The 14,659-nt window shown below is 35.1% G+C and overlaps 1 protein-coding gene across 3 annotated transcripts in view; it reads right to left on the bottom strand.

Moving 5' to 3' along the window:
- Nucleotides 1–14,659, bottom strand: part of LRBA (LPS responsive beige-like anchor protein) — a 401,187-nt gene that overhangs the window by 287,663 nt on the left and 98,865 nt on the right. For 2 of the 3 annotated variants that reach the window (XM_062602814.1, XM_062602816.1), the window contains exons 32-34: nt 8,437–8,515; nt 8,064–8,197; nt 5,922–5,983 (exon numbers count right to left, since the gene is read on the bottom strand). In XM_062602814.1, the coding sequence (XP_062458798.1) occupies nt 5,922–5,983; nt 8,064–8,197; nt 8,437–8,515 (275 nt within the window). The remainder of the gene's footprint in view (nt 1–5,921; nt 5,984–8,063; nt 8,198–8,436; nt 8,516–14,659) is intronic. The other variant, XM_062602815.1, reaches the window with a different exon arrangement.

The following is a 14,659-nucleotide window of genomic DNA, read 5'->3' as shown; positions in this document are numbered from 1 at the left end:
TATCTGTTGATATCTAAATCATTTTAATTTGCCTAATACAGTTATGTTTCTAATAATTTTATCACAAGAGCCATCTATTATTAAAATATTTATGGTTTGGGTTTTTTTGAATCTCAAATACAGCCACATTCATTTTTGGTAAAAATAAATATCCTATTACCATAAGTTCACACTGTATAATCAAAAAAACTTCCAACTCCTGAAAAAAAATGGCTTTTAAAAGAAAATTAGAACATGCATTAAAATTGATAGAAATTCATACGGCATCTCACAAAATCCCTACAAATTCTAGCCTCTGCACCGAAACATAAACATTATTTAGATCACTGATCTAAAGTAGTATTAGATCCCATTTCAAATTATTTTCAGCTCTTAGAACACAAACGGATTAGGTGAAAAAAAAATAATCAAAATCATCATCTAACACTTGGGGCACATAAAAAGTATACAAACAGCATTGTTTCTCTTCATATCTAAACCAGGATACTGCTAAGAGTTTAGGTGCTTCTGTTGAGTTAGCTGCTATGATATCACAGTGACATAGCTCTTTAGATAACCGATACCCAATTCAATTAAAACATCATAGCGATTACTATAGTTATCCATCACATCAAATTGCACTTAAAAGTAAATTAGGAACCAGTGCAGATCACAGAGCATCAGTATAATGTGTTCTCTCTGCAAGTAACAGCCACTGAAAACCAGCCATCTTCTACGTCAACTAAAATCTCCAAGTAATTCAAAGGCTTACCACATTTTAGAACACACTGCAGAAATCCATTCCTGAGATAATGAATTTAGATTGTTGTTAGAAAGCTTTTTCCTGAGCACAGGATACCCAGAAAAGCCTGACCCTCTTACTGCATTTTACATTCAAGTACTCAGGAGGAGGGGGGGAGGTAAATGGGTGCAACAAAATCTGCTGAAAAATCAAAATTGTAACAACCATCCTATTGCTCTTCCTGAGGGGAATTACCCTATCATATTGTTTGTACACGGTGCATGACTGTATGGCCCACGTTGATTTTGTCTACATAATTAAAAATCCTCATTAGAGTAAGAGGCATGATGCAACTAAGATACAGCCCATGCAAAAGATGAATATTGACTTCTTTACGAGCAACAGAATCTGTTAGCAAAGGGATTTAGTAGCACATAAAAGAAAATTCATGCTAAAGAAAGACCTTTTGCCAACATTTTGCCATTTAACCAATGATAATTGGTTTGGTGAGTTATTTAGACAAGAAAAAAAATGTCTGCCTACACAGGGAGTAAGACCAACTTTCACAGTGTCATTTGTTTGGCTTTACTGCTACTAATCAGCCTCTGCTGTATTTTTAAGATGCACATGCACTGCCTTGGATCATGCTTTTCTCTCCAAAAAATAAATCCAAAAACTATCAGCACAACACATGACATATTCAACTGTAATCATACTTCATTGGGCCATATGAACAGATGTTATCATGTAAAAAAACAATCTGGAGTATCAGAGTTTACGTTTCCCTCTTCCATCTCCACACAAAAGGTATTATTTATCAAGGTCCTATATAAATCTAACAACTACAGCTACGTAGTTATATTGCAATATATCACGTTAATATTTCTCTAAGATAAAATATCTAGAGGTTAAATGTATTAGAACACTGGTCTTCGTTTGATGTATGCCATCGGCTATCAAGAACGTGCCCTAAATCCCAGCTATCAAGAATGTGCCCTAAATCCCACTGAAACAACAGGGGACAGAAGAAGGAGGAACCAAGAAGCTTTTATACCTTGAACTAGCAAGCAGGGTGTATGTGCAGGTAGTGGTGGTGATGGGGCCAGAAAAGTTGTTGCAATATTCATTAATTTTAAACTGCAAACTCTTGAAAAAAAATGGGTGGCATTCCACCAATTGTAGAAAATTATACAAGAACTGAATAGTACTGAAAGTCAGTTAGCTTAAGTTTATTTTACAGTCTAGAATATGCAGGTTCAGTACGAAAAAAAGCTCTTAAGTCAAAGAACCACTTAATTACTTCTCTTACACATATTCCACTGACAATTCAGTTGATTTACTACACAAAGAAGCATTTTTCAAGTGCTGCAAACTCTGTAAATTCAAAGGCATCAAGGAAAATTATGGAACCTATTTCACCTATTTTTGTATCTTTTCACCTTGGCACTATGGTAATAGACCAAATGCTTCATGTATGTGAGCAAGGGATAAATGTTTTTATACCTTCATGAAAGAGTAGGGAAGAAGACGGTATTTCCCACTTAGTCATGTCTTTCAAGGAAACACCTGACAAATGAAAGGAAGCACAGTAGCATATTTGCTTTTTATGGGTAAACATGCACTCAATTCATACATGCCCCTTTGCATTTTAGGGATAGAGCGAGAGTCCTTTTAGATGAAAATTCTTTATTCAGGGGTGATATCTGTTTCTCCACACAGAAGCCTTGTCTCACAATAGCATATGAACACCTCTAATACCCTGACGTCACTCATTTAAAAGGGGTATATAGACACAGGACTTCTCTCTTTTGGCTGGTTTAATTACCCCAACAGGATGCCAGGCCAGACTAGATGGTGCTTCTAGGTTCACTGTACTGTATGCGTTTCTGATAAATGGGAAAAGAATAGATGACCTGGCAGAAGGCTCAGACAATAACATGTGATTTACAGGACATGAATGCAGCTACTATAAGATTTATCTGACAGCCCTCTCCGATAGTGGACTGTTGAGTATCCGATGGAATGATTTCTAGTCTGGAAAGTCTGCTACTGAGTAGCCATACACATTATTTATTTATTAGATGTTTTGGGTTGAAACCATTTTTAAATGATGCACTTCACAATGCTCAGCCATAAATTTAGTTTTAAACCCTAGAAGGGAGGTAGTGTTATTGGAATGTGTGTCAGACTGAATTAGGATGAGCAACACAACGCTTTTATAAAGTGGCCTTGAATGCAACGTCGATTCTTTCAAAAACGATATTAACGTCAAATAAGCAGGAACACTTTGCAGTAATATTAAATGAAAGATTTCTTTATGTTTTGATAGATTTATATAAATGTAAGCATACACACAGAGACACGTCTCAAAATGTAGCATGTCTATCAAAAACACAACTGTTTTTGTCTTAGAAAAAGCCTTTTGTCTGTATCTCAAACCACCTGTTTCTCCTTTTATCTCGGTTTAAACATTAGGCAACATATAAACATGTGAACACAAAACTAAAACACAAAAGCAGCGGTGTTTTTCCATATGCCTTAATACATAAATTTTAAAGGAGAGAAAAAAATAACTGTGAGTCACAAACAGTTGCACGGTATGTTGTCTTTTGCAATTTTTTTAAATCACTTTACTTGAGAAAGAGCTTTACTCACACCATTTTATGAAAAAGTAGTTGTCAGACATTACTATTCCATATTGTATTTCTGGTAAAGAAAGAACATATTCCAGCCACAAATCTAAATAAACATCAGAAAAATTTCAGATGTTTCAGAGAAACAATTTATCACATATACATCAATATACACAAATAATATACATCACATATAGAATGTTTAAAACAAATTTTGAGAAAGAGGTTAACATAAAAACCGCCACAGATATTAATCAGAGCAATCTTTCAATTTCATAAAATGGTGCCTGACAAATTTGCGAAGTTTTAAATCAAATTTGCAGATACTTACTTTGTGACTATGCCACATTATTTATGTGATTAAAAACTAGTTTTTGACCTGATCTTTTGATCTTTGGCACTTCATCCTCTCCATCTCCTCTTAAAAAATAATTAAAATTTTAGCAAAAGGCTATCACTTCATTTCCCACCCTATCTTGGCAGAGGAAGAAGAAAAAAGGGGGAAAAAAAAATAAAAATCAATCAAGCTCAACCCCATCTCCTCCCAGTATCTGTAAAATGTCAGCTAGAAATTCAATTTCATATCTCTCTAGCTTTCATGTAGCAAAAAGACAGTTCACTTCTTAACAAAATAAATCACTTCTGTGATTGCCATGCTGACCTCTTTGAATTAGGAAAATTCAAAGTGAAAAATGTAATTATCACCCCAGAACAATCTGTATACATCTGGAGCTAATTTTAGATTCATTTCTCACATCATTTTTCATATTCTGCCAAAAAATTACAGCTCCTATGTAACTTTAAAAAGACTTTGAGGTCTTTGTGACTTTATTGGTTTATTTCTACTGTTTTACACAGAACAACCTTAGCCTCTGCAACGAGCACTGCTAAGCAATCACGATAGCCTCAATTTGATTAGATTAGCATTAAGTGGCATTGTGACACATATGACAAATAGATGCATTAGAGCACGTCATTTATTCCTTATCCTTTCCACTTCCCAAAACCAAACAAGTGACGTACAGTACAGAGCACAACATGATTTCAAAAAAAAAGATTAGATTACCCTACCAAAAAAGAAGGGAAGGTCAACCACTAATTACTGATACAAGCAACATGGATAACAAAAATTAATTTTTAAATGGTAATACTAAGCTTTCAGGCTCATATTTAATACTCAGATTATTTCTACTCTAACACATTAACAAATGAACAGTAAAATTTGTATAGGGATTTCTCGTTAGAGAGGATTATTTTCTAATTTAAGTCAGCAGCAAATCTGTATTCTAGAAATCATGAACAATGTCCACTTCCAGTATTGTCATATGTAACATAACAATCCCCAAGTTCCAAAAGTTCCATAAGGAATATTAAATTCCTTTCAGGGTAAAGACATACTGTATTTTCTGAGGAAGACTGAAAACTAGATGAACAAAGTTCTAGAACCATTCATTAATAACAAGCTCACTAGAAAACATAGCTACTCTTCACTAGTTCATTGTAAAATCTATTAGGTGTAATCTCCAGAAGTAATTGTTCTTATTACACTTCATTGACAATGCAGACTATCGATTTTTCACACCTTCTATGATTCTTTCATTTGTATTCATGAAATGTCTATCAGCACACTCTAAATAAATTTGGCAATATAGGCACTAAAATGAATAAATCGATGTGAAGAAACATTAATTTTGCATTATCCTTATTCGTCAGGCAAGCAAACCATAAGGGTTGTAAATGAAGGTCAAAGGTTTTGAAATGGGTCAGAACCCTTGACCTCTAGACCAATACCATTCCCATTAAAAAAGGCTATTTTAAAGTTTTAAGTAGGGGAATTTACTACCAGAAACGTATCATTTTTAAGGCACCAAAAGAAAGGCTCAATAAAAATAGTCTTCCATTTAATTACAAAAAAAGAAAGCAAGAAACCCAAAAAGCAAATCCAATTAATATACCAAGATTTTAAGAAACTTCCTTAGGCTCCGGCGCTTTTCTAACCACAGGAACAGGGAATTCTCAGGTTCCTAAATATCTAAAATCACTCTGCCTTTAGGAATGCAGAATGCCCCAAATTGCTGACAACCAGGGTTGCTTTCTTATTCTTTTCTCAAATTCTTAGTACTTGTCATATCAATTAAGAATGACAGGGTTTCAAAAGTATTTATCATTCATACACAAAAGAAAAAATCCTACTCATCCCAGAGGATTCAGCATGCCAACATGCAGAACTAAATCTGCTTCTTTAACCTTAATATTTTATTGGTCCTACTTTATTTTACATAAATGGCAGCATAGAATTACTTAGGAACATCACCATCAGGGTTATGTAGATCTTAATAGTAAGGTAACACCTTACTAAGGGTAAAACCCTTAATATCTTTTCTCTCCAACTGACTAAACAATTAATAAGAACTTGGGTTTTTTTTAATCAAAAGGCCTTGCACATACTCTTTCTACGTATTACACATAAACTTAATTTCAAGTCAAATTTAAAGTAAAATTTGAACTGTAACTTCCAGCATGCTCAAAGGCAGCACTTTCAGATAACACTGTTAATTAAACCTCACCTGAGAGCAAAGAAGCATCACCAGCTCCACAACTGAACTGCTAGATTTCATGCACACAAGACCTACAAAAGGAAAAAATGGTACACATAAATGCATGCTTACATGGCACCAGTCATAAACACAACTGTTTTGAAGTGCATAGAGTAGGAGTAGAAGCATTCTGACAAACAAAAGAAATCTGTAATTCTCACACCACTTCCAGTTTTTGTACTTTATCAGCACAAAAGTACGCATGTAAAAGGAAGATCATAAATTCCATGCCTTGCATCTAAAGATGCAGCTAAGAGTAATACATTACCTCCATTATTCAGTTTCATAAATGTTTGTATGTCAAAATTAGCAGAAGTGTAGTTAACATATGTTACATTAATCCACTGTATTTACATTTTGCTATTTCTTGAAGGATTGGGTCATTATATATGCAGAGAAGGGAAATGGCTTTATGACCTTTGCTTTCTCCATTGCGCGTTCTCCTTTCAGCCCCCAGCTATCAATCAAGTTTCCATTTTGTTCCATGGCAGCAGACATCCCAAACACTCTTATTAGTACTTTGACCCTTAACCCCACACTAAACCTTCGCAGAAGTGCAAGCAGTAACTTATTATATATTCTCAACTGTTTATAAACTAATTTGACTACTACTCTTATTTGTATTTGCATTTTGGTTTAGGTTTGTCTGGGTTTTAGGCCCCAAAATTGGTTTCATGTGTTTATTTTTCTCTTCCCTATCAAATAAAGCTTTGAGAAAAATCACTTTCCTGTTATTTTTAAATTAATGAAATAAATCTGTTCATAAGCCAGCTTCCATTAAAACGTTTGTCAGCTAAAGCAATACCCATATGTATAATCAAAAGTAGAATCCCATCTTTTTCAGTCTTATGGAAGACAATTCACATAATTCTTTCTGCCAACTCTTCCTACTCCAAAAGTAACACAAGCTAAATTCCTAAACTAAAAACCTTTCATTTCAGTGAAGTTTAATGAAGTCTCAATTTTGTTATCAGCAGTCTTCAGTAAAAGGTTTACCAGTGTTTGATATCTACTTGTGTTTCTGATAACGTTAACTGTATTCAGCACTACATACAGGATGTCTGTCCTAAGCCGTAAAACAAGTAGCTTCAAAAATGTTTTTTAAAGGAGAGCTTTAATTGCCCAGGAAGCAACTAGATCTATTAGTGCAAATACAGCTTGATGTGCAAGCGATCAGCTCAAGTAACCATAAGCTGCTAATACGGGAGTGCTCATTACTGGAAGCTGCAACAAGCTCAGGCCCTAATTTAATTTACTGCTTTAACTGGGCAAAACTCACAACTTTCACTCTAGAAATCAGTGGACAAAGCAACTTACAGAAGCAAATTGTGAGAAAATTGAAAGCTGGTGTTCACTACTAAATTCACAGTGGTCCAATAAACAAGATTTTTTAAACTGAGGATATTAATGTCTGCATTGCAGAACTGAGCCTTGCTTTTTAAACAGATAGAAACCCACCTGTAGAAAGAAAACTCAATCATCTCAAGCTCAATCATTTTAAGCCAACACCAGAAAGAGCCATGATCTTTGTTGTGCACCTGAATTTTCACCTTCTCAGAAATACCAGAGAATTCATCTCAGTACTGACAATCTTTCCTATATGATTGCCTTTCAATTAGAAACTACAAAGACAGAAGCAAATTCACATACAAGAAAGAGATACAACACAACATGCTCTGCTGACATAGTTCCCAAGAAGCCTTCTGTTGCAGTGGATCAGTAAAAATGTTAGGACTTTGTACTTAACTTTCTGAACTATACTCTATGCTTTGTATTGAAGTGTTGATACTGACACCATGTTTTCAAAACGCATTTCATACACCAGCTTCCATGGAACAATGTCCTGGAAGAGCTGGAGAACTAAGGAAGAGACAACAGCTGGTCCCATGTAATGAGATATAGGAAAACTATGAGATGAGATGGAGGGAAAGAGGTGGCAGAGATGGCAAAAATGAGGAGGAAACAACGATTAAAGACAGAAGGAAGGGGAGGCAGTGAAATCCAGCAGAAAGCACCATGTCAGAAGGAAAGTTTCTGAGGCATTAAAAAAAAAAAATTAAATAAAGAAACCAAAGCACACATCAAAAAAACTTCTTCAAAATGGAAACTTACTTGTACCTTCTATCAGCAACTCCTGCCCATGGCTGCCCAAAAGAGTTCGAGAAAGAAAGGGAGCAAAATCCACAAAAATCTCTCTCAGAAGTGGGGCAGCCTTTTCCAAAGCATGTTCAAGCCTGTCTGTAATACTAGTAGAGAGATACAGGTGATTAACAAAAAAAGGAAGTTGCTGAAATTTTGGACAAAGAAGTATAGTTTGTGGCAATGTTTAAGTGATATACATGCATATCAATGCATAATCAATAATCCTTCATTAGGTACTGAATATCAGCAAAATTACATTCGTAAGAGATGCAGAAACAGAAGATGTAATAGCAAAAATGTGAGCCACAGCACAGCTGTTCAGATGTTTAACTGAAGAGGTTACCTCATATTTGAAGCAGAATCCTCAGGCACTGAAGAAACTGTAGGGACAGACGGCAATTTTGAATTAGATGATCCCTTTCCTACAAGAGAAAGTGATAAATAAGTACATTATATAAGAAAACATGCCAGAGGTTAGATGACTTGTCCAGAAACTAAAGCCTAGAGCTCAATCTCTGAGAAACCATGGTTTTCAAGTGTGTATGAAGACGAGGGTAAACCCTTTCACCTGTTTGTATCTCAGACTTTTTTTGCTGGAACTCCTATATACTTATGTTCATATTTACCAGTTATGCTATGGCAAGCTTTCTACATTTTGTTCTACCTCAAACAGAAAGTAAATCAAGGAAGCATTGCAGCTTGCTTTGTGAAGCAAGTCAGATTAGACTGCAGTGATCCTTTCTGACCTTATAAGCCATGAGTCCCATGAACAAATTTAAGAACACTTACAACCTTAAGCACTGAATACAAATAATACTTCTGGAAGGTACTAATATACAGCTAAGTGGCAACACTTTAAAGCATCTCTTCTGGTTACTGGAAGTGTTAATCCAATTTTAAATAACTTGCACAGAAAACCCTTAATTTTTTCTCTAAAATTAAAATATATTTGCGTCAAAATGAAGCAGAATACAAAATGAGTGGGTATTTTCAACAGCCTGGCTTAAATTTTTGCAACACTGGGACTCTGTCAAAAACAGCTATGATAACATTCTCCATTGCATTGCCAGCATCATTAGCATGATGGCAGTGGTATAACCTCATTTATGAGTTATTAACTTTGCCACATCAATTATTCAAAGGTCAATAGGGAAGACTGGGTCATTTATGTATCCTACACTTACAAAAAAAAAAAAAGGAAAAAAAGGAATTGTGTTATGTTGAATTGACATTACATGGCTCTCATCAGCAGAATAGGAATCTGTAAATACTAAATTCTGCTGCTCAGTATGTAAAGAGAAATACAACTTCCATACTCCAGTATGGACTGGTATTAGCAATGATGAAGAGGGGGTAAGCAAGACAGCCAGAGATTTCACAGATATTTGCTGCCAGGATAGGAAAGGTGACTCAGAAATCTTGCATTGCATTCCAAACTGTAGAGAAGAATGAATCTTAGCAGACAGATTTCTGTGCATTTCCCAGGAGTATGACTGCTTCTAGGCCATCTGCAATCCTATCTCTTTCCAACCTTAGACCCTGTCCTATTATCTTTCCTCTCACCTCGCCAGTTTCAGATTGTTTTGCTGCTGAAAAGGAGGAAAGGGAAAAAAGAAAATAAAAAATAGCATGAAAGAAAAGACTTCAGTTCTCACATCTGCCTTAGCAAAGACGTGACCCTTCTCAGAACTACAGCTATAGAAAAATTCCTGAACATCCCCCACCTACACTGAAGTGAGCTCAGTTAAATGCCACCTGTCTGGAAATAAGCTGCTAAGATCTCGAAAGTGCCTACCAAAATGTGTCAACTGCAACTTTTCAAAGTGTTCTACTAGACTGAAGTTGAATAGATTTGTAAAAAGATGGCAAAGACAAATCCCTAAGATACTAATTTTATTTCTCCTGTCAAATTTCAAAATTCTGGTCCAAAGCACTGGCACCCAGAGCTTCCCCCCAGAAGTGCTGAGGGTTTGTGATCTTGTTTTATTGTTCAGGGTGGCTTTTTTTTCTCCTATCTGGGGAAGATGCTTTTCTTTAATCTTGCTTCAAAGGCAGCACAGAAATTAACAAATCAACGCATCAAAATCCTGGAAAGTTTTGATAATTTTCTTTCTTCACAGGTAGGAAAACATATTTGTGAATGGGATTTGCTTACGCTTTTCATAAATCCAACATGAAGCTCTGGTTTTGTACAGGATGATGAGGTCAGAAAGAAATTTCGAGTGGGACAGACAAAATGAAGGACACGAAAGAGGGGACAAAGTGTTAGCTGAAAGCAAAGTGGAATCTGACTCTTCTGGGCAAAGTTCCCTAAATAATTTATCTAATAAAGGCAAATCAAAGATATATTTCTGAAAATTTCGATGGGGATGGCTAGATTCTGTAAATATTTAAAATATTTTCATGGGTATATTACCATCTCTTTAAGATCTCATTTTACATAGTCAAACCACCAAAAAGTATTCGGGATATTCCCAAAGGAAGAGCAGTCAAACAACAGTGCTGAAAATGAGAACAGAGCCTCCTGTAAAGAAAAACAAAACAAAGCCCACAAAAAGCAACAAGACCCATGATTCAGCAGTCCCAAAGACTTCAGTTGTTTGTGGAATACTTAACATCTACAGTCTTTGGTTTTGTTTTGGTGTAACTTGAGGGTTTTGCTGTTTATTTTATTTTGTGGGATGGGCTGGGCTGGGTTTTTGTTTGGTTTTCTCTTTCTGCACACAATGGCACTGGTAAAAATGGTCAGAGTGGGAGGTAAGCAAATCACTGACAACACAGATAGGACATGAATATTTTTCCTACAGAAAGCCAGCCAAATTTTGCATAACAGATTAGGCATAAATGTAAAACACTATGAAGTTTTAAGTGAAAATCCACTTTAAATACAGACATAAGAGAAAAGGCACTGATAATTTAAATTTGACAACAATATAAGGCAGGCACCTATATAAACTGATGCTCTTTTTGAAGATTATGCAAGGATATTTATGGCCTGAATTTCTTCATGCTTCTCATCACCTAAATCCACATTCCAAGCTCAGATATATTTCCCTAAAAAGGGTGAATCTCAGATTTATCACAGCTGAGAATTTCAGGGTTGGATGTTTTGGGTTTTGTTTTTTTTTAGAAAAGATTAGGCATAATGATTTCTGCATTCACATTTTGGTTTATGGAAGTATTTTTTTATTTTTTTTTTTACTTAAACTCAGAAGTGGCTTTTTTTTTCTGACTATGTTTTCTGGTTTTAGTAAAAAATAAAAAAAAAAAAAAAAAAGAAAATACTTCAGTAGCATATTTTCATCCATGACACACATGTGGGTAAGTGCAGTAGCTACTTCAAACATGTGGAACTAAACTGACTTATCTCTCCCTTATCCTTTCACTGATAAAGTGGCTCCTTCAAACTGACAGTTTTACAGACATTTGCAAGAACATAAAAGAAAATGCAAATAGATCATCTGTCTAGCACCCTTACAGTGAAACCTTATTGTTTATTCAAGGTCCCCAAGGGTCTAAACAAATAATGTCTCTAGTAATAAAATATTGTTAAAGAAACAACTTGTGCAAGATCCTTATGCTTTTGAATATACAAAGTATGCTTGGCAATACACAAGCAGTGCATGGTATACTTTGGGAGAATGAATATAAGGTATAAAAGAAGAGAGTTGAGTTGAAGTAAATAATCATACCTCAATTTTGCACAACAGACCTACCACACATAAATACACTGATGCCTTTTAAGAAAGGCATATCTAATAAAATAATGAGCTCATTCAAAAATTACACTTCCAGGGCTGGAAGTGTACAATGCAAGACTACAATGAAAAGTTTTACAACCTAATATAAGGGATCTGTTACATAAACACATCTGTAGGTTAAACCAAAACAGATTTCATGAAACAATGGTGAAAACTTCTCTAAAGACAAGCTGCTTTAAAACAGATTTTATACTAAAACAGTATTAAACCACTTCCACTGCATATCACTGGCATTCAGGATTTAAAAAGTGCCATTCTGCTTTGTTAACTAGCCTTCAACTACTGTCACTGTAAAATTGGAATTCTCTTTGAAATAGTTACTATAATCCAATAAATTTCTTGAACTACCTTCTGCACTGACAGTAACTCACCTCACATTAATTTTTCTCACTTTAGCTTGTCTCCCACTAATTTATTTTATTACAAAACATCAAGGTTATTTCCACATATGTATAAAAATCCACAAATACAATTCTTCTTTGCAAAACAAGCCAACTGTGGAAGAAAATTTATGTTTTCCTACACAAAGGACTAGAATTCAAGAGTCGCAGCTTTTTCATCTCCTGTTAGTGCTTATTCAGAAGTTTCTTTCAAGCATCCACCTTCTTTTCCACCTCAGCCTTTCACATGGCCTTGTTTATGAGTTCACATTTTGCAGAACAGCTATGCCTCTGCTCAGGAGAAGCAAAAATCATGCTGGCAACTTTGTGTGGCTCAGAGGCAAAACAAGTGAAGCTCAAGGAACTTCAAGTAAGAGGGTGAAGAAGCAGGCACCAGAAATGGAGTGGAACTTCTCAGTGTTTTCTACGCTCAAAGTGACGATAAAGACAAGATGCAATTCACTATTGCTTCCTACAGAAATTTCTCATACTCCCTCTTTATAACAATTGTATTGAACAAACATTTTCAAACTGAATAGTGAAACCTCAAAATTGCATTGTTTAGCGTGAAGCACTAATAAAACATGTGTAAAATCCCTGAAGTACATGAACAGAGAAACTCAGAGAATCAGAGAAACAATTCAAAAAAGTTCACACCACTTCAGAACATTATGACCGTAATCAATGAATTATTTAAAAGGAAAACTAAGAGACAAAAGTACAAGCATTCCACAAACATGTTAATAACAGCTCAGACAACTCTGCCAAGTCCTGCCTACCCAAATATTAGTCCTGATATTAGTCCTGCCTTTCCAAAATAGCCCTTCCTGGACACAGCATGTGTAAAATCTCTACATCCAATCTCACATTCAGCCTATGAACCAATCCAAGGAACAAACAACTCAAGTAAATTCCTCCACCTCAGATTATTACTAATAAATACGCTCTTTTGCTCAATACCACCCTCTGTTTCAGCCAGTCATTGACTCAACATGGGCCACAAAGGTGCTTTAAGTTTCTCCATTGATTCCAAGATCCAGTTCCAGCAGATGAACAACCCAAATATCAGCCACGAGGAACAAACTGATGGCAAGTTTAGACCACAAGGGGCACATTTGTATTCAGGAAAGTCTTTTGGTTCTGTGAAATACCCTGCAGTTTGAATGAAGAAAGGTGAAAAAACTTCTCCTGCGAAAAGGCCAGGCTGTCTGAGGCCAAAATATGTTTTCACCCTCTTTCAAAGTATCAGAGGAACAGAGTGAGCTCAGATGGTTATCGTTCCAACTTGTCGACACTTTCTATTTGGTAGGTCAGGACATGTCACACCCACTTGATATGAGTTTAGGACAATCCTAAGGGTCAAATATCTGAGATACTCACAGACTTTGAGCTACAAACAAGATGCAAACTTCAGAAAAAAATATTGGTAAGGGGGTTGATCAAATCTGGGCAAACACAAATGACAATGGAGGCATCTGGAACCACACAGACTGACAAATGCTTCAACACAGATCCTACCTTGACCAAGCAATTCTGATGTCACATCTACGGGTGGAGGACGCTCACATGCAAATAAAACTTATTTCCAAATTATGCTTATGTACATATTACAACTAAAACACTATTACTAAAACTATTGCTATTTAATCCCATGTCTGGATTTCCCTTTCACTTCTGTTTTGGAGTGAACTGACTCAAGTCTCCACAGTAGAGTATTGTATGTTATTGTATGTAATATATATATAATACACATAAAACGTATATACGGTTCTGTTTGCTTGATGAGTTTTTAAAAAATATCAAATGCATACAAAACTAATTTTAAAAAATCCTTTGACTTTAGAAAAAGAACAGCTGAAATGTATTTTTAAATATAATTCAATAATGTTTACATAACGCTTAATAACTAGCCTTCATATGAAATGTGAAAAAGCCCCGAATTCATACACACTACATAAACTCCTAGTCTTTGCACTTTTTAGAAAAGGATTTAATTTTTTTTCCTTAATTACAAAAGTAATCAGACTTACAACTAATGTTAGCTGAAAAAAAAAGAGAACAATATTGATTTTCTGCTGTATGGAAACAAAAATTAGTGAAAGACCATGTGATTTAAACTTGGGAGGGAAAATTATATACATTGTATTTTGTTTTTTATCAGAAGCTCACTTACTGCTACTTGTATCTTCAAATAAAAAAAGGCCTCATACGGATCTATTTCAAACTTAAATGTGTGCAATTTACATGAGCAACTTAAAGGTAAACTATTCCAACACTGCAAAAATTTTGTTTCCGTGCCATTATTTTACAGGGAAAAAAAAAAAAAAAACTCTCAGGCTTTAATCTGTTTAAGGCATGATTTCATTTATTCCTTTACTTTTTCTTTTTAATTAATTAGACTGGCAGTCTAAACATGTCTACTATT

This window comes from Pezoporus occidentalis, unplaced genomic scaffold (genome assembly GCF_034315485.1).
Source record: "Pezoporus occidentalis ecotype Australia unplaced genomic scaffold, CSIRO_AGI_Poc_V1 ctg79, whole genome shotgun sequence".
NCBI classification, from domain to species: Eukaryota; Metazoa; Chordata; class Aves; order Psittaciformes; family Psittacidae; genus Pezoporus; species Pezoporus occidentalis.
The sequence above is the reverse complement of the archived record's forward strand: the minus strand, read 5'-3'. Positions and strand labels throughout refer to the sequence as shown.